This window comes from Haliotis rufescens, unplaced genomic scaffold (genome assembly GCF_023055435.1).
Source record: "Haliotis rufescens isolate VD_foot unplaced genomic scaffold, xgHalRufe1.0.p SCAF_8, whole genome shotgun sequence".
In the NCBI taxonomy this organism is placed as follows: Eukaryota; Metazoa; Mollusca; class Gastropoda; order Lepetellida; family Haliotidae; genus Haliotis; species Haliotis rufescens.
This window is the reverse complement of record NW_025964372.1, coordinates 21,919,445-21,940,260: the sequence shown is the minus strand read 5'-3', so window position 1 is coordinate 21,940,260 and position 20,816 is coordinate 21,919,445. Positions and strand designations below refer to the sequence as shown.

General features: G+C 39.0%; 1 protein-coding gene across 2 annotated transcripts in view; it reads left to right on the top strand.

Moving 5' to 3' along the window:
- The window catches only part of LOC124142826, a 68,256-nt gene that overhangs the window by 22,372 nt on the left and 25,068 nt on the right, over nucleotides 1-20,816 (top strand). For both annotated transcript variants that reach the window (XR_007219364.1, XM_046511508.2), the window contains exons 3-4: nucleotides 6,154-7,968; nucleotides 18,135-18,337. Coding sequence is in view for 1 of the 2 variants with exons in the window: in XM_046511508.2 (XP_046367464.2) it covers nucleotides 6,154-7,968; nucleotides 18,135-18,337 (2,018 nt within the window). In the remaining variant the exon portion in view is untranslated. The remainder of the gene's footprint in view (nucleotides 1-6,153; nucleotides 7,969-18,134; nucleotides 18,338-20,816) is intronic.

The window sequence follows — 20,816 nt, the reverse complement described above, 5'->3', positions numbered from 1 at the left end:
GGGTACAATCAGCCCTTTAGAGTAATAGTTGGGAAATGTATTTAAAGTTATGCTAAATAATTAAAATATAAAAAAAACATATACCCGGTAATGTTTTCAAGACTCAAGATTCAAATCAGCTTTGAGTGACAGAGATGTGTTTAACACTGCAGTATTTCAGTTATTCCATGGATGTCAGTTTAATGTGTGATGAACATTATGCAGAAGAATTACCTCATTTGGATGACATATGAAGTGTGTGATGCTAGATCAAAGATAGAGTTGGTGAATCTGGGATTTAAAGCCATGACCAGTGGATCCAGGCATTGTTAAGGGGCACAACTGGGATTCTTGGACCCCAATTCCTTCAAATCAACTTTGCATTTTATCACAATACAGATGATTCAAGCATGTTTTCTTACTGTGTTTCACTAAATTTCAGAACTTTTTGATGATATTTTCAAATATAATTAGGAGTAACCTGTGTGTGATCATAGATGATAGAGACTGAAAACAGGTATATACTTCATAGCCTAGATCACCTCATGTATACTCCTTAAAAGAAGTAAAGGATCACCCGATTCTTTTACATTACAGTATACTACAGTTTTAGTGAACTCAAAGGGACCACTAATTTATAACCGTAGTTCGTTATAAGCATACATACAACATCTATACAGCAAATGGACAGGACCAAAAATTAAATTTGTAATATATCCGTCAGTTCGTTATAACAGTAGCTTACTGTACTTTTGTTATGTGTCATGGCATGTCAGATTTACTTTGGTGATGTGAAAGAATCGGGTGGTCCTTAACTTCTTTTGAGAAGTATAGTACTTTATGGCTTATAATGACCAGAATGGTTTATTTACATCAACTTTGGATACTTGATCTTTTAATATTGTTCAAACCAATTTATACATACCAATATGCAGGAGAAAAACGCATGTCTGAATAGGATTGAAAAAAGTGAATTCTAAAGAAATAGCTTATCTTTTAAGATATCATTATTTCAATTCCGTCCTAATTGTTCTTGGACAAAACTTTTTACAGAACCATTATTGAAGTATTGGATTGATACAACCACACTTTTACAGTATTTCTTTCTTTTTGAACTTTTTGAGGTTTAGGTAGGTTAGTTCATGAAACAAGGAATATATTTAGTGTGGCCACAGCAGCTTAATGAAGTCTTGTGTCAACCCACGTTAGTAAAGGGACTGTATCATTAGTGCTTCAATGATGTACATGCTAAACATCCTATTTGTTGCAAGAGGTGATTGTTTGATCATCATGTACATGATTAAATCCCTTATTAGTGTTAATATTGCAAAACAAAGCATGTTTTCATGCTCTATGAGAAATATTGAAAATGACTGTAAAAATTTTGATACATCCCAGGAATTTGTGGGAAGTAATGACGTTAATCAGCAAGTCAGTGAGAGTGGTTAAAGGACCACCCAGGGAGTGTATGTAGATCTTATTGTGATAAACACTGTCAAGAATGTCGATAAAAGATTGATAAAGTTGGGACACAATAGCATTTTGAAACTCCTTGATTTGCCTCGCGTCAAAATACTGCATAAGGATTATGAGATCCTAGGGAGTAGAAAGGGACGCTGTGAAGGAATAAATCAGAATTTACAGGTATGCCATCCTTTTTTGAAGCTATTATTCAGTGTCTGATCTGGAGCATTAAGGTGGTAACACATCTCACTCATATGTCACCACTCGCCTCTTTCCGTAACAAACCTTGAAGATCCAGGGTAGAATAGGTCTTCAGCAACCCATGTTTGCTGTAAAAAACGACTTTGCTTGTCCTAGAAGGCGATCGGGGATCGGGTGGTCAGGCTTACTGACTTGGTTGATGCATGTCATCATATCCCAATTGCGTGGATCATGATGTCAATCACTGGATTGTCTGGTCCAGACTCGATTATTTTACAGACCGCCGTCATATAGCTGGAATATTGCTGAGTGCGGCGTTAAACAAAAAAAAAACCCTAAAAAATCTTTCCATAACCTTCAAAAAGACTCATCCCCTTATTGATGAATGTCATGTGAAAATATTACACAATGCCTGCTCATTTTTCATGAAAAATGTTACATAATATGGGTTGATGGCAAAATATGATACGATTCATAGGCCAATCCCCCCATCCCCCCCACACATATGCAGCTGGTCCTAGTTAGCCCATGATTATTGTTTAATGTCACATTTAAGATTATTGGACTTAAATAGCAACCTGCTTCCTTGTGCCTGCTTCAGTTAACCTGGACAAACGCCTGGTCTAGTGCACTCATATACCATGCCACAGTTTAACATGAATACCCCACTCAGTATACTGACTCTGAGCCCATCATTCCTTATCTTTTCCCTTAATGCTGAGCACCAGACACTGTAACAACAAGTACCACCTTTTAACATTTTTGGGAATAATGCGACTGGGGATCGTAACAACCCGTGAAGATCCAGGTTAGAACTGATCTTCAGCAACCCATGCTTGTCATTGGAGGTGACGGGATTCGGCGACTCAGTATCCTAGATGTGTGATGCTCATGATGTTAATCATTGGATTATCTGGTTCAGATTTGATCATTTACAGGCGTTGAACAATAAAGAGGGGATCGCAACGACCTACTTTCAGCCAGTGGGATGGTGGGGTGGCTTTATGGTTATAGCATTTGCTCATCACACTGAAGACAAGTTTGATTCCCACATGGGTACGTTTATGCTGTCCCCTGCTTGATATTGCTGGCATAAGTTTAGAAGAGACATAAAAACCTCATTCCCCTCACTCACACATTCAAGCTGTGTGCTCAGCCTGTTAACCTACACCTTATATCAGGGAGTGTGTAATTAGACTAGTGAAGGAGATTGGGCCAGCGTGCCTACACACTTTGTTTTATTGGACAGTTTAAGAGCCTGTCCTTTACAGCCCTAGATAATGGTGATGTGTGCAACATTGTTGGTTTATGACTGATTTGTATGTCAGTATTGAATGTAAGGGCTATACTCTGTTTCTGTTTCCTTGTATCCTTGCTGGATAACTTATTAGGGTGAGAGTGAGTGAGTGGAGGGGTGGGTGCGTCAGTGGTTGAGTTTGTCTTGGTGGTCGGGCGTTCAAGAGGTCAGATTGGCTGTTGAGAGTTAGGCTTGGCACGAGTTTCAATCCATTTTGATTAGGGGAACTTATTCACCACTTTAGTAAAACCCGAAATTTAATAAATTTGCTTGCTGTCAGGTTACAGATCATTATTGGGTCAAAGCTTGGATTTGAACCCAGACAAGCAGAGTGAGGCCCAGCTTTGTGTTTTTCACTACTTGGTTTACCGATCCACCAAATCTAATATTGCACAAATGTGGAATACACATATTTTATGGAGAATAATATAAATATACATTCGAATGGATGTAGCAATTTTCATGAAATGATACACTTTTTCATTTTTGTATTGTAGTACTTGAATATCACTTTCTTAAAAAAACATATACTACTCAATGTCTGATAAGAATCGGGAGTATCCAGGTGCATTCTGAATGTGACTGATTGTTAGGATATGTTGTCATATCATAGTATTCAATATTTCCATGGAATAAACATCGATACACAATACAATAAGCTGATAGTTATCTTCGTTTTGCATCACAGTATGACCTGTGAAGACCTGTGTTAGAATAGGCCTTCAGCAACCCATGCTTGCCGCAAAAGGCGAATATTCTTGTCGTAAGAGGCAACTAACGGGATCGGGTAGTCAGACTCACTGACTTGGTTGATGCTCATGATGTCAATCATTGGATTGTCTGGTCCAGACTCATTTATTTTCAGATCGTTGTCATTCAGCTGGAATACTGCTTAGTACGGTGTTAAACAAGTCGGCGTTAATGGTCTGACGACTCATGACTCATGGCTACATGTCAGGGCACAACTATGTTTACTTCTACCACACCTATGTCAAGTCTATGAAAATATAATAATTAATCTATTATGGCCTAATTCTTTGCGATGACAATATGGTTGTATGAATTTGTATTCATGAAAAGAAAGCTGTGTTTACATTTACCATGACCTTGTCATGTCTAGGTACAAGGCTGATTGATGGGTATACTGGGTTGTGATTGTGGGAGCACTGATATCATACAGTGGTTATGACTTGTTCCAATAAATTCATAAATTGTGACCAACCAGGAGATAAGGGACCTTTATAATGGGTGAAAATCCCATTTTGAGTTTGCGTTATGTTTTACATGACATCACACATGCAGTAAGTTGACATCAAAAGTCTTGACAATTGTATCCTAGCACCCAAAAGGTCCCTTTTCTCCTTGTGGGTCACAATAGTTAGTGATTGTATAAAACTTCACACAGTGCAATGGCATAATTATATTCTGAGTGAACCTGGAATCCTCTTTGAAAAAGTGGTTCTCTTTCTTTGGATATTGTAACAGTATATGAGCAATAGAAAGGTGTTAAATATCACTTAAGGTTCGTAAATATTTTCATATTGCAAAAAATGATGAAGATCTAATACTAAATATCTGTAGCAGCTCTTGGAGGAAAAGGGGGCACAGGTCGCCCAGTCGTCTAAGGCGCCGTAATTCGATCACTGTGTAGAGTTGTGTCCCTTGGGCACGCCAGCAACCTATGATATTTGGGTTTGAATCTCGGTTCACCCCAATTATGTTTCAAGGTTTGTCAGCACCATACCCGTGCTCATGGGTTTCACCGAAGTGGTAAACGTCTGAGACCTGCATCACTTTGGGCTTTCCTCCCACATTAAGCTGTCATGCCATGATATAATTGGAATACTGTTAAAAGTGTCGTTAAACCAAACTCACACACTCACTCACTCACTCTTGGAAGAAAAGGGATACCCAATTTATGTTGTCTATACCATGCCTACTTAGCATTAAGAAAATCTGTGACCAAGCAATTGCAACAAAAAGGTGTGAATGGTTTGTACAGAGGATTTTGTAGACAGATGTTTATCGAGATTGAGTGGTGAAGGGAACTGATCAAGGAGAGAGGTGTATACAGGAATGGACTATAGTGGACAGTAGGGAGGGTGTTAACTGTCGTAACACACTGACCAGCTTGTACAGGTGTTGTGGTCTTGTTAGTGCCTGAAGACTTGTTGGACACTTTACCAGGTTATAAGGTGATGTATATGTGTTACGGATGTATATCACATCTGTACATGTGTAGATTTTGGAGAAGACTACATCCCCATTTTGCTTTGTGAGTGGTAATGAAAATAGAGATTTGGTTGTGTTTGTGTTGCGGTTACTTTCGAGGGACCACTTAGGGAGGGACCAACATGGTGTCAATATTGCATCTCTCAGCAGACAAACTCACGTGTATTTCATTTTTCCTATATCTGTGGTAGGGCTGGGATGGGTAACTTGGGTACCCGGGTTGGGTGGTTACTGAGTAGGACCCGGATACCCACAGGTCTACCAGGACATAACGTGATATATTGATTAATGACAAAAATTATTTAGAACTCTATGGTTACATTACAAGTCACTAATGTTCGCATTTCTTTCTGACTATGCACCCATTCCTTCCGACTTTTCATATGGTTGAATAAAGATATAACTTAAGTCAACTTCAGTGGATGCATGATCGTTTTATACATGTATCTAAATAAGTGCTGTGGTAAAAAAATCCCCAGTTGGACATTTTGTATCTCTTGAGACCTACAGTGGGTACCCGGGTAGGGTCGGGTTGGGTCAGGTAATAAGGGGATGGGTACCTGGGTAGTAAATTTGGACTCTGTGGTGTCTTAATTATATATAATATTAATATTAACTATTATATTAATAATAAGGGTGTTTTATGCATCTCTCAGCAGACCTGAAAAACAAACTCAAATATTTCAAATTTTTCCATTTAACTATGTCATCTGTTGGCATGAAGAAAATAAGGATTTGTAGTTTGTTCACTTAAAGATGATTAGCCTGCAAAAGTTATAATGACGATAAGAATAAAATATGAAACAAATTATTCAAAATTATCTAGATTAATTTTAAAGCCTATGATTAAAAAGAACAGATATTCCATTCATGGTTGTAGGACTATGTTTCTGTGATGCATTGAATAAATAAATGCAAAAAAAAGTTTGAGATGTTTTTCAAGGACCATGTTTTCTATACATATATGACTTTTGTTGTAGGCACTGGAGGGTTCCTGATCGACAATGATGGTATTGTGAGAGATGACCTTGACCTCTACAAGAACACAGGTAACTGGACTGACTCAGGGTTCGGAGGTGACAAACAGTCAAGCACATCCACATTGCGACAATTACAGACAAGCTTTGATGATGACTCAAGATTATTTGATGTTGACCAAAGTGTGAATATCAGTGAGCTTGAAGCTTCCAAAGATGACCTGAGCTTTGATCGAGAATCTGTCACCAGTTTTGATCATGATTTTCAAGATGGAAGCCGAGGCAATACATCTGCTGGTATCATCAGTAATAGAAGCTCACTAGAGAAGCCCCAGAGTGGACAACACAATGAACACAATCAAAGTGCTACCAAATCAAACACTGACAAGAGTGAACTGTTCACTGAGGAGTATTACCAACAGTTGCGTGACCTTGGTGTGTTAGTGGACGGTGCTGATTTATCCAATACCAAAGACTCGGTACAAGATTTTGATCAGCTAGAGGCACATCTGTCCAGGGAAAATATATTCGATGAAACTGCTCAGACAGACACTATTGCTGATTTTTTTAGAAAAGAAAATGAGAGACAGATTCAGGAACAGCAGGCATATAAGTCGCAGGAGTTCAGGAATGGGGGAGAGAACAGATTCCGTCCAAATTCTGTAGCCTCAGAGCAGACGCTCAGCAGCCATTCCTTCCCAGAAGTCTCTCCAGAAGAGGCCCTGATGCTGTATAATGTCAACAGAGCTGCAGATTCATTTGATAATGGGAACTTTGAATACGGAAATCAAAGGGTGGTTGATACAACTGGTTTATTTCACCGAGACGGCGACACATCAGGAATATTTCACCGTAGCGGAGATGATGATGAGATCTTCTTCATCACCAGTCGGATGGGCACAGAAGCCCAGATGCCAAACTTCAGTCAGAATGTGTCCCCTGCTCCATACTCCCCACACAGCAGTCGGCCCACAAGCCGTGGTAGTGTCTACAGCAGCAGGTCTCAAACTCCTTACAGGGACCTTCAGCAGAGCTCTACATCACTGACAGATGTCTCACGCCTCGGATTTAACCAGAGTTCGGTTGAACATGAACAACCAGACTCTCCTGTGAAGAAGGAAGAGAGGCCACAACTTCAGACTCGTCCTGAGTCTGCCAACAATCAAAGCAAGTCACGACCTTCATCAGTAGCCAGTCACAGATCAACAGTTTCCGAAGCTCATTCCTCCAAAACAAACCAATCCGATTCTTCCAAACAGCTGTCGAAGGCTCGATCAGAAGAAAGTTTCTTTGAAGGGAACAAAACTCCCAGATCAACAAATGAAAAAATGCCAAAACGACTCTTACCGAAACCGGTTGAGGAGAACCAAAGCTTCCGGATGAAGAGCAAGAGCACAACCAACATCTCAAACCGACATGGTCCTATAAAACCCACACACTTGTCCATGTCTGACTTGTCCCGATCTGGAGTGGATGATGGGCTGGAGGGAGAAGGTGACAGGTCACAAGGAGAGTTGACAGTAAAGCTCAAACAGGAACACTTAAAGCGGAAACAGGCTACAGAGCTGGTTCAACAGCTACAGAAGGACTATGACAGTCTCTTGTCCAAGTATGCTATGGCGGAGCTGACCATTGATCAAATGAGGCTTGGGGCAAAGATAACACTTCATTCAGACTCCCCGACACCGAACCAGATTCAAACTGGGACCTTGACAGTGGCTCAACACCCTCAGGTTCTACAGATGGGCAGTGCAGCACATGGGGTGCTCTCAAACTCTCCCGCTCCAGGGGTCGCTGGACACTTCAGCCCTCAACCTGGTGAGTACAGATTGCTATTCCTAGCCAGAATAGGTCCATAGTAGCCTTTTGGTAAAAGATGAATGGTAGGGAATTGGGGGTTACAACATGTGACCTGTGCGGTTGTATGTCATTGTGCTATGACTGTGTTGGTGTTCATGTTATCAACCACTGGTTTGCCCGCTCCAGATTTAAATATTTACAGGTTTCTGTGATGTAGCGGGAATATTGCAAACTGTGACTAAAGCAACAGTCACTTCCGTTACAGAGTTAGGTTATGCTGCATTTGTGACCAACTCGTGTTATTCCGGGACAAGCTGAATAGCGTCTTGTGGCCATCTGTACGACTGGGTTCTGTCTAAGCACACATGGGCATAGCTAAAGAATAGTCAACTCGTTGCGTAATGTTTCACTTTTATTTCTCCCATATATCTTATATATTCCAGGTGCTATTCCAGGTTCACTTGACAATGTACACAAGTAAATCAATAACAAAGAACTGTTTCTTATGTCAATATTTTATTTTCAAACTATTTTGTTTCCCATCCCCCTCCGACCCCCATCCCCCTGATCTGTTATTGATATCTGAATACATGACAGTGTTGACAAACAAGATATGCTGTTATGCATGTACATTGGTACATTGAAATACTGTTCAATGCCTTGTTAAACCATACTCATAACATGTAAGTTAGCTGACAAAGAGGGTTTTCACAGACTCAAATCAAACCTTCTGTAAATTGGCTTATTTGGTAACACAATATTACGTAGTTTTATAAAGAAAAATCAGGGTTTTAAGCATTTTCCAGCAAACATTTTTTCCTGTGTAAAACCTGAGACCAAATATTTTCATGACACAGGTTATATTTTGAAAAATAATCTCAGGTGTTTTGTGTTGATGACCATTGGAAATCAGGGATAACACTTGATGAGACTTCAGTGTTTAATACGGCCCAGAACATGCCATGATGATGATACTGCCAGTTTCATACAAAAGTGGAATGTGACTTCGTGACTGGACTATGTTGTATAAATTATGGATTAGTTTGCGAAATGAAATAAGTGTCAGTATGTAACAAGGTCTCCCCAAAGAATATTAATTGGTTGGTCCTAAAATATGTGAAAACCTTATTCCGTAAAAATAGGGGCAACAAATGTGTGTTGTCTAACAGTAAGCATTATGAAAACTTGAAGTATTTCTCAAGTATATCTACATAAGGCTTAGGTCGTTTACCATTTATTTAATATTCCTACAAATCTGTAATTATTGTAGTTCATAGGTTATCTTACTTATTACACATGGTATAATTCTTCCATGAGGAACTAGTGTTTCCCATATCATTGGACCCATTGTTCACCACAACACAGCTTATAGCCTCAAGAGCATGAAGTACATGTACCTAGAAATGAAGTATTGTGTTTAGAATCTGTTAAAACAGAAAAAACCAATATCAGTGTTGAACAATTTGATCTGTTCAGTGCTAAACCAAAACAAAGTTGCTTAATCGAAAAGACTTGAACAAGTTGCCATGATAGAGCAAATATCAAAATGTCCGCCCAAATGTTATGCCAAGTATTCAGTGGGTGGCAACACTCGTTCACATGAGCAGTCAGCTGTGAGGCAGGGCTAAGATCTTGAACACACAAGCCAGAAAGCCTCTCCCAACACAATGGCCTGTCCTATCAACTCCATAAACTCCTTTAATCAGTTAATCTTGCAATTTGATAATTCTCAAGCAGATAATTAGGTTTTGTGCTTACAATGTGAAACAGACTATATTGAAAGAAATGTGTACACTTCTTCTCACAACATGTACATGACATATAGATTCAATAAAAAAATAGTTCAGGTGTCCAAAGGGCATTTTATTTTTGGTTTTATGCATGAAACAAGTAAAATTGCAAAATATTAAATATATTACAATGCTTCACAAATGTATCAAGATATCACCATGATATATTTGACAATGAGTTGGACAGTAGCCATTTATCCCTTCATGTGTTCTTTGTCAGTGGGGGTGGTGGGGTAGCCTAGCGGTTAAAGTGTTAGCTTGTCATGCCATTCGATTCCCCAAATGGGTACAATGTGTAAAGGCTATTTCTGGTGTCATGATTTTGCTGGAATATTGCTAAAAACAGCGAAAAACCATACTCACTCTCTCACTCACTCTTTGTCAGTGATCACTGAATGGAGTGGAAAATCCAGTACAGCAAATAAGGTGTCTGTGGGGATCCAGGTTAGAACAGGTCCCCATCACTCGATTGCTAATGTGTTAAAGGCCTAACAAAGAAAACCAGCAGAGGGCTAGCTACCAGACTATGGAATATGTACACACTTTAAATGGATGGAGCCACTCAAATTACAAAACAATCTCCATAAAGTGTGCAAGGGAAACAGACACAGTAAATCTTGCAGATGTCATTTGTTGCTGTCTGCATGATTTCATTGTGTTTGGTTTCATTGAAAATGTGCCAGGTTCTTATAATCATTATGATGTTAACTTTTTAGGGTAGGCCGGTGGTAAGAGGTGACTAAACTGTGTTGGTTGGTCAGGCTCCCGGAGACTTGGCTGTGTAGTGTTTGGCAAGGGGATGTGGAGTGGCTCAGTCTTTCAAGTAAACAGTTGACTTACCTTTGCATGTGTTTGTGATGGGTGATACCATTGCGGAAGTATACACTGCGAACACTTGATATCATCACTGTTTGATAGTGATTTTCAAGCACATGCTCATGATGTAGTTGGAATTGTACCATGGACAATGAACAATGGACAATGAACAATGAAAAATGGACAATGAACAATGGACAATGAACAATGGATTTAGATTATGAAAATTGTTCTCAGGCCTAAGTTAGTGGTTTGCCTGATCCTGATTGACTATAGTTACAGGCAGCGGTGATATGTGGAATTATTGCTGACTCCAGCGAAAAATAACAGATCAATAAAACCTATGTTGGAATGTGAGTTATTGATAAACAGCTGTCTGTTGTTGAGAGAAAGATTGATGGATTGTTTTGTCGCACGACTAATACTTTGAAAACATACATGGTTGTCTAAACATGGACACAAAATGGAGCTGCCTAGTGACTAAGGTTTTGTCCGCTACGAAGAAGGTCCAGGTTTTAATTTACCACATGGGAACAATATGCACCACTGATATAACTTGAATTTTGCTGAAATTGCACAAATAACCTACTCACTCACCATGAATTAGAATAATTAAGAGACACTTTCCAACAGAAAATATAACAAAAATAGTATAAATTTATCTAAATTTTCCAATATACAATATTTTTGACGGATTATAAAAATGAAAAAACAACAACACATATAAACTATTGCTATTTAGATACAGGTAGATCAAATGCATTTGTATGGTCTCTGGCAAACTTGTAAAGAGCATAAAACCTTACCTGACAGAAGTGGAAATGGTACATGTTATTGTGAAACAATGTAAACATGTTACACTAAAAAGTGATTTGGCATTTATTTCCCCGCCCCCTAAGATATCCAAGTGAAATAAAAATATTTTGCTGTAATTGAAAAGTTTACTTTCATTATTAATTGGACCTCTGCTCATGCTAGTCGGTTAGAAAAATGTGCACAAACCATTAATATATGAAAATAATCGCCGATGAAAACACAGCTGCACTTGAGCTAATGTTGAACAAAGAAATTAGTCATGTGATTCCATGGACAATAACGAATTACTAGAGCTTGTCCGAGACAAAAGTCTGTTCTAGTCTCTGAGCAAAATGTTCTGAATGGCTTCATTAAAGATGAAGCTGACGCCTCAGGTCACTCGATCTCTGGAACAGGGTATAAGATTATCCTGATCATGTTGGACCCACCGATGTGTGTATAACTAAGATTAAGGTGTAATATCAGCTTACTGTGTAGGTTCAAGAACATGGTATATAGGAACATTGTGTTACATAGTACACACTCCCAACAGGGTGTGCTGAGGAGTTGTCAGGACAAGGTGGAAGATTCTTGGAGTTATTGTGTCAGGAGCAGTGCAAGGAGCTTTGTGAAGGATTGGTTTAGCTTCAGAATGTGGTTTGAGAACAGGGTGACTTGGCCTTGGATTCAGAACAAGTTGTGTTGTTGATGTGAATGGGCGTAGGTGCTAATATTGGTCTTAAGGTCATTGAAGTGCGCCACAATTCACGTTGTCAATGTAAAAGTGGAAAGTGCTTGACCTGATAACTTGTTCGTGTGATGGGTTGTGAGGGACTGGAAGTTGTGAAGGAATCAGTTTGAAAGTATTGGATACAAGATCATATAATTGAACCGTAGCAGTTTTTGGAAATGCTTTTGGTCTTGTGAATTCCGCGTGTGATCAGGTGCCAAAAAGATCTGGTCTTCAGAATGGTGAAGGTTTCATGGTGGTCCGGGTCAAGGACAAAGATGACGAAACTTGTTAGAAATTGTTTATAAATGGAAGAGACATGTTGATCTGACATGCTCAAGGGAAGAATTGTGCTGCACAGTGTCTTTAGTATGGCATGCTTGTTTATGAACTGCTGGGTGCTAATTGGTAGGGCAGGATATGATTACCTTTTTCGCAAACACCAGGTGTCATCACTGATTTTCAGTGATATATTCCTTTAGTTTTCACTGCTATTTTGCCTTTTACCCCCAATGGAATCTGTTCCATCGGATAATCGAGACTGGTTATTCTCTGGCATTGACGGTTTGTATTTATCATACATGTCCTTGAAGATGGTTCATTGACCTGAGTAGTTGGAGTGGGAAATATCTAACATGAAGAGAAAGAAAGATTAGTGAGACTGACAGCCTTGAACACATGCAATGTGGAGCTAGCGGCTTTTGGCTGAGGAGTGACCCTGTTTCTTGTCCCGAGTCCTGCTTCAATGAGGATCCAGTGTGTTCGGTTCACTTCCTGTTGTCTAGATCTCCTGACTGAAGGATTGTGCATGTACAGAAGGAAGATTGGTTATTTGCCGTCAATTCACCCAACCTTGAGAATTTTATGAAGCACCTTAGATATTACTTCTTATTTTTCAAGCATTGATTGTGTTTACTAGGTAGACTGTACTGAATCAGTGCTTCTAAGTTTTCAAGCTGATATTGAGATGACTCCTGACTCCGGACTGAAGGAGTGTGTACGTGCAGATGTAATGGAATCTTGTCACACAATGTGGACACATCAGGATAAGGATAGTCACAGAATTCTGTTAAGTGTTTCCAGGATATCCATTTGCTGGGATGAAGAAAATCTGTTGTGTTTCCAGGAATTCATCAACTTTGAGAATTTTATGAAGCACCCAATGTCGTACTTCTTATTGTTCAGGCATTGACAGTTTACCAGGTAGTCTGTCAATCAAGAGACATATGTGAAATAGTGCTTCTGATTTTTCAAGGAACACAACTGTATGGTCATCAAATGTTTGGCATCCGTCAGAGGAAGTATGGTTTGAGAACTGCATGGCACTTTAGGGTTTACAGTGTGTGTGTTGGTAGTTCCAGCAGTTGGTTGTCATCATGACACAGACCATCACCTACACCAAGCCTTGGCGCCTCCCGATCTTCCACAGACTCTACTCCATACAGGAAGTCAGTCACAGTGGGGAGTACGATGATGGTAATATGATGTTTATACACAGGATGTAGCAATTCATACATTGTTGTAAGAGGCGACTTATGGGTTCGGATGGTCGGGCTTGCTGACTTGGTTGATGCATGTCATAGTATCCCAATTTTGTAAACCAATGCTCATGATGTCAATCACTGGATTGTCTGATCCAGACTCGATTATTTATAGACTACCACCATATAACTGGAATATTGCTGAGTTTGGGGTTAAACAACAAACCAACAAACATTGTGGTCAATAAGTGTGTTAGTTTTAACTGTATTTCAGTGATATGATGTAGTGTGAGCTTGATGTGGGAGGAAAGCCTGAGGTGATGCAGATCCTAGATGTCTACCACTCTGGTGACACTCAGGAGCATTATTAACATGAAAACCATGATCAGGGCGACTGGGTATACTTTTAGTCCACACCTTAATCACATTAAGTTTAATATTGGGTCTTCTTTTCGTTGCACTGCAGTCAATCCATGTGTAAATATTAGAGTAAACCAAGGTAGACAACTCTGACTGCCCTGGCTCACTTCCTTGTCAACACATGTTTGACAGTACTCTCCTAACCATTTGTTTGTTTGTTGTTTAACACTGCACTCAGCAATATGACAGCTGTCTGACGGCGGTCTGTAAATATTCAAGTCGGGACCAGACAATCTAGTGATTGACATCATCGATCAATGCAATTGGGATACAATGACATGCATCAATCAAGTCAGCAAGCCTGACCACCCAATCCTGTTAGTCGCCTCTTAAAACAAGCATGGTCACCTCTTTTGGCAAGCAGGGGTTGCTGAAGACGTATTCTCTACCTGAATGTTCATGGGTTGCTCTGCTTACCATACTGTCTTGTATATGGATATGCTCCGTATGATATTGGTTGATGTATAAATATAAATTTCACATCTGTAACTGCTGGTGTAGTGAACATCCACATGTTGCACAAAAAGCATAGAAGCACTTTTTGATAGATATACAGTAAACTACGGTTAAAACGAACTCAAAGGGACCACTAATTTAAGTTCGTAATAACCGTAGTTTGTTATAGGCATATAAACAGCATATATACATCAAATGGCCGGGACTAAAAAATAAGTTTGTTAAATCCGTCAGTTCGTTATAAGCGTGTTCGTTATAAACGTAGTTTACTGTATATCTATCTGCTAAAATATATGTTGTTGCCAGTTCTTGGCAAGAGATGATCAGCTATGTGTAAACTGATTTTCAGACATTATTGCATAACAGAGAATTTGTTAAATTTTAACTTATATCATTGGATAAGAAACTTTGTTTTCCATATCCTTTGATAATGTATGCTAGAACAGAAAAATGGCTTTACATCTTCTTGAATATACTTATGTAATTGTTTAAGAATCCAATTTTTGCTAGCGGCAGATATGATTGTCTGCATACATTCCTACATGTTCGTTGCTGTGTGTGACTCAAGTGTGTCTGTACTGGGTGGGCACTCAAAACAGGAAAGGTTTAAAGGTCAATTGTAAAATTGAATCGGTGTGTGTGTGCTGCAGTCAGATTAGTTTAAAACCGCTGCTCAATAGGACTGGATCGTTGACATCATGTGGACATTTCGCTGCATATGAATGCCTTTTTTAATTAGTATGTTTTCTTTCTCAATCCCAAATTTGGAAAAAACCCATGTTATTCGGCTTGGATAAATGAATACCTCCCTCAATGGCATATGAAGTTTGATCAATATTAATGACAACAATTTAAATTCAATTTTATTAGTCAGCATTCTGGTAACCAAACAGATTCAATTCATACACAAATTCATATGACTTCATCCATTGTATTGGGATGTTAAAGTATTTGAGACTGATTCAAGTCTGGGAGAGTTCATGTTGAGGGAGAGCACTACAGAAAGTTAATGATAACGGTTGTATTTTACAAAGCTGATAAACTTTATGTGTCAGCATTCAACAGTCCCTGAACCATGTTATGTCCCTTCCTCAGGCCCTTACTGTAGTGCTATAGCCCTAATTAAAGCAAGTCTAAATTTGCCACAGGTTCTCAATGGGTCTCCTTTTCAATTTAAATAGAGTGGCTTGTTTCTATAAAAAATATTTTTGCTTGGCAAAGCGTTAGTCAAGCGCCCCCTGGTTTAAACTAGATACTGGATCACTTGCATGAGTCGATGGTCTTTGTAAGTTAAAATTCTCACATAGTTCAGTTATACAGAAACTCTTTCTAGAATACCACTAATATGATTGATGTAATATGGTCAGGTAACTGATGGACTACATGTATTTATATCATACCTCCATGTCATGATGAGATCTGATTGGACCAAGTGATCTTGATAAAATACTATCTGTCCTGCTTTGGAAGGAAATACATTTCTCAGCTGGTGAATAAATCCCTTATACCCTTCCATGAACAGAAGACAAACTGCACATGGATTTCTGAGAGGAAACAATTTTTAAAGTTAATTTTTTATGTGTAAAATCATCATAATGTACTGTTGTAAAGCAACTTTTAAATATTTTATGGTTTCCAGATTATTACTGACTTTTCAAGTGACTGGGTAGAAATGTAAATAAAAATATATTTGTACAGCTCATATTTTTTTATTTTTAATATTTGGCATAATGTTGTTTGGGTGGGTTGGTTTATATAGACAAAAACAGATGATAAAGTTGTATACACTGCAGGATGATCACACTTTCTTCAGTAACCATGGTAACATGTATTTGTATTAATTACTTCTTTCAGAGAAGACTTTGTTTGCCTTTATTATGTGTTTGCGTTTGAGCAGTTAATATTTCCAACTTACCTTTCGTTCGATTTCTGAATTATTTTGTAATATTAGTATGAATAAGATATATACCCTTTGGGCAAATATGAAAGTACAGTTGGTTCAACGTGAAATGTTCTGCCAACTTTAGATTACACCTGCTATTCTGAAAGCAAGTTTATCGAGATTGTATAAGTTATCAGTGATTTTCAACAGCACTCCTGTTCCAAGCATGCTTCAGATCACTTGATTCTGATACATAAATATTGACTGCAAGGTTTATTACACTCTGCATGTCCTCCTGATCCCTGGGTCGGGTGAACAGGCTTATGATAATCAGTTTGTTTGACTTGCCCAGGAAGGCGTTGGTTCCTGCTCTGGCAGACAACATTGGATGACACATTGTGCCATATTTGCTGATCGCTGTTGGCACGGGACCAGGTGCTTGTGTATTCATTGATGTCAGGAGATACTTGACAAATAGCCTTTTGTCAATACTGCAGATATACTAGTCCCTTCAACCCATTCAGTATTATTTTCAGGCTATGAATAGGTTTAATGCATATAGTGCTACCACTGATAAGAGGCGCTGAGCTGAGGAAAAACCAAGACTGTCTTAGAGGTAAAGGTACAAAATTTTGGTGTAAAAGTCAATGTTAGGACTGAGTAGAAGGTTCGAGATAGCGCTATGTAATTTTATCTTGAATTTGAGATAAGCGGTTAAATAGATATGTTGTTATATATTTAAACGGTCAGGATCGGAGAAATGTTTAAAGATATCAGTGCCAAGATCAGAGATCTCGGAATAACTTGGTCCGATGTATAATTTTGAAATGTGTTTGCATTGAAAACACTGCAGTATCATTAGAGAGAAAGATATGATATGTGATGCATATCTATGCATATGCATTTCAAAATTATAAGCATTAGGAATATGTCTCATGGTTCAATGGTTGGAGAGAAAACAGCAACGCAGCATGATAATAAGATTGGAGTGCATTAATATCATAAACAACTATATACAATAACAAGAAGGTGCCAGTTAGCACTAATGGTGGTGGTACCCCGGGGTACCTGGCATTACTCCAGCTAGGCAGAGGGTGAGGCCACATCCACATCTAAATTCCACATCCACATTCACATCTAAATTCCACATCCACATTCACATCTAAATTCCACATCCACATTCACATCTAAATTCCACATCCACATCTAAATTCCACATCCACATCTAAATTCCACATCCACATCCACATCTAAATTCCACATCCAAGTCCACATCGCAAATACAACTCGCTCACTCGCTCACTCACTCACTCACTCACTCACCCACTTACTCACTCACTCACTCACGTAATGATACACAATAAATTTATGGAAAGTGTTATTTGACTACGGATTTATATCCCCTTCTGAATGTCTGATACAACATTAAGCTAGTTTACAGCTCACACCACCTTACAACCCCATAGTGAGCTTGTCCTTGTATATCATTCACGGAGAGAAAGAAATAATATCTGTATCAATGCCTTGCCTGACTTGCTCTCTAATGATATACAACAGACAGAGGTTTTTGTAATCATATGCCACTGCATTCTCATAAAGTTGTCGTGACCGATTTTGTTAAATGGACTGGTTGGTGAATAATCTTTCCGGGCATGATAGTGTGTGGGGGAGTCTTGCTGCTACACTCTGATTAATGATTACAATAGAAACACTCTACGCTGAGAATGGGAAGGTAAATAATGATTTGTCTTGCTAGTAGATTTGAGTTGTCAGTTATCCCCACAAGGAACATACTTGTGTCCTTTCCATTCTAGATAGTCTCAGCTTGCGTGACAACCGAACACCGACCAGTGTCTCGGAGAGTTGGGCAGCAGGACGGTCAGACAGGGGGGTCGGAGGGGATTCTCGGAGACCGTCAGTGACCGAGTCGGAAGAACGCGGATTTGTACCCCAGAATGTCGGAGCTGAGAAGGTGAAGACGGAGTTGCTGCATCAGGCCAGTGGACTGAATGAACGGGTAAGCGGATATACACATATGTACTGAGGAGTTTGGACTTGTCGCAGGGATTTTGTCATAATAGGTTTGTGTCCAGGCTGTTGTGCTGTTGTGCTGTTGTGCTGTTGTGATTAATTTACTTGATAGTTTGTTCATTTAGTATCCAATCAGTAATGCAATTTGTGATGTTTGATTATTTTTCAGTTATTGTTACATAATAACCAAAATCTGCCATGTGTAATAATGTTGAGGAAAGATATCTGATATGTTGCCAATTATATGTAAACGTGCCCTTGTTGAAAGTTTTGTGTAATTTTATCGAAAAGTTGCAGTTTCATAGACTGATAGTTAAGGAGATGACTCGATAAAGTATTGGCATTATTATTTGTACATATGGGTTAGGCATGAGGAGCCCGTTCTTGGTGTCCTCCCACCACAGTGTTGTTTCTGGAGTATTGATTAAAGAGGCATAAAACATCATTCCACTATGAATTTGGACATTACTCAATTCTGATTTATCAGTCAGAGGTATCAAATCACAATTACCACCTCTGATTGAAACAGGTAATGCTAGAAATATTACTTCTTTCTCAATCATTGTCAGCAGACACTTGTACATAAATATATGTACAAGTATTGGTTACAAAATGCAGAGCTGTGGTTACTACAATATATGAATGTATTCAGATATGTGGGGCCATACATTTTGGAAAGAAAACATGATAGAATGTTATTAGGGGCTGGTAATTTATTAAAGGGGAGGAGGGAGGGGCATGAAAAATTACACAGTTCTTCTTTTAAAAATAAAATAATAAATTTGAACATTATTTAGGGGTACTGGTCATTTATTGGTCATGAAGAAATGTCACATAATAGGAGGGCTGAAAATAGGATAGTCCTTAGACCAAAGTCACTGCCCCCCGTAATTAATGAGCAGGAGGGTGTATTTTAAGGGCCACTGTGAGACTGAAATTTTCCTCGCTTTCCTATAGCTGACTGTGACGTCATATGCCTTTGTCACACTGATTGGTGTGTCCTCATAATATTGACGTGTTGGAGGTAAACATACTGTGTGTTCAAAGTAGAGCAAGGTTACCTGTAGATTTAACCTTGCTAAATTGCACATATGAAACCTCATGTTGCATGTTCAGTTTCAAAGTCATTTTAGTCCTGTTAAATCCACAGGTAACCTAGCTCTACATTGAAATCACAGTGTGTTTATCTCCCAATCTACTAGATCATTAATTCGATTTTATGGTCTGAAATATTTTCAACACAAATAGAATATGACCTTACTGGCATTACATAGAGGGGAGTATCTCTGAATTACTAAATGGACACGACATTATATACATATTATTTTTCAGCTTTTAAGGATTATGCAAATATTTGAATAGTACATGTCACACTATTATCGTCATGTGTCGCCATCAGAATAGTATATGTCACACCATGTCATGTGTCGCCATCGGAATAGTATATGTCACACCATGTCGTCATGTGTCGGCATCAGAATAGTATATGTCACACCATGTCGTCATGTGTTGCTGTCAGAATAGTATATGTCACACCATGTCGTCATGTGTCGCCATCAGCAAGATCGACTATTAGATGTCCTTAAATCATACGATGCGGGTTTGAAACGCTTTCTGACAAAATTTGTAATCTTTCACTTGTCAAAAGAAATAAAAAAATAGTTCCGTCAATTTTCAAAGGGTGAATTAAGTGAAATGTTGGTTCAAGATAATGTATACTTGACAAACAACTGTCCATTCCTGAAAAATAATGGAGTGTTTAATCAATAGAAAAATGACATCACAGATGTGTAATTGGCCACAATGGTTGGAGATCATGGATGGTGTTTAGATTGTCGACATGCAAGTCAATAAAAGCTTTGATGTATGTATTGATAAAAAGTTGTCTCATTCTGGCCTGGTTCTAAGATAGCTTGTCACATCCTACATTGGGAAAACATGAATCATGAAAGTTAAAATGGATGATAGATCAGTTGGTGGGGAAAATATCAATACAACTTCGATTAGCTGTCAGTGTGTATGTCTGTGTCGGTTTATCTTATCTGACAAATGTCAGTTGTGTTGCGGACCAAGTTTTCTGCTTTCTGGAAACACTCACAGTGTCCAATGTCCTGCATCCACCAGATACTGGGAACAGGACGGGTCAGCGTGGGGTTGTATAGGACTGTCAGCGTTGGGTTGTATAGGATGGGTCAGCATGGGGTTGTATAGTACAGGTCAGCATGGGGTTGTATAGGACGGTCAGGGTGGGGTTGTATAGGACGGGTCGGCATTGGGTTGTATAGGACGGGTCAGCGTGGGGTTGTATAGGACGGTCAGCATGGGGTTGTATAGGATGGGTCAGCGTGGGGTTGTATAGGACGGTCAGCGTTGGGTTGTATAGGACGGGTCAGCGTGGGGTTGTATAGGACGGTCAGGGTGGGGTTGTATAGGACGGTCAGCATGGGGTTGTATAGGACGGGTCA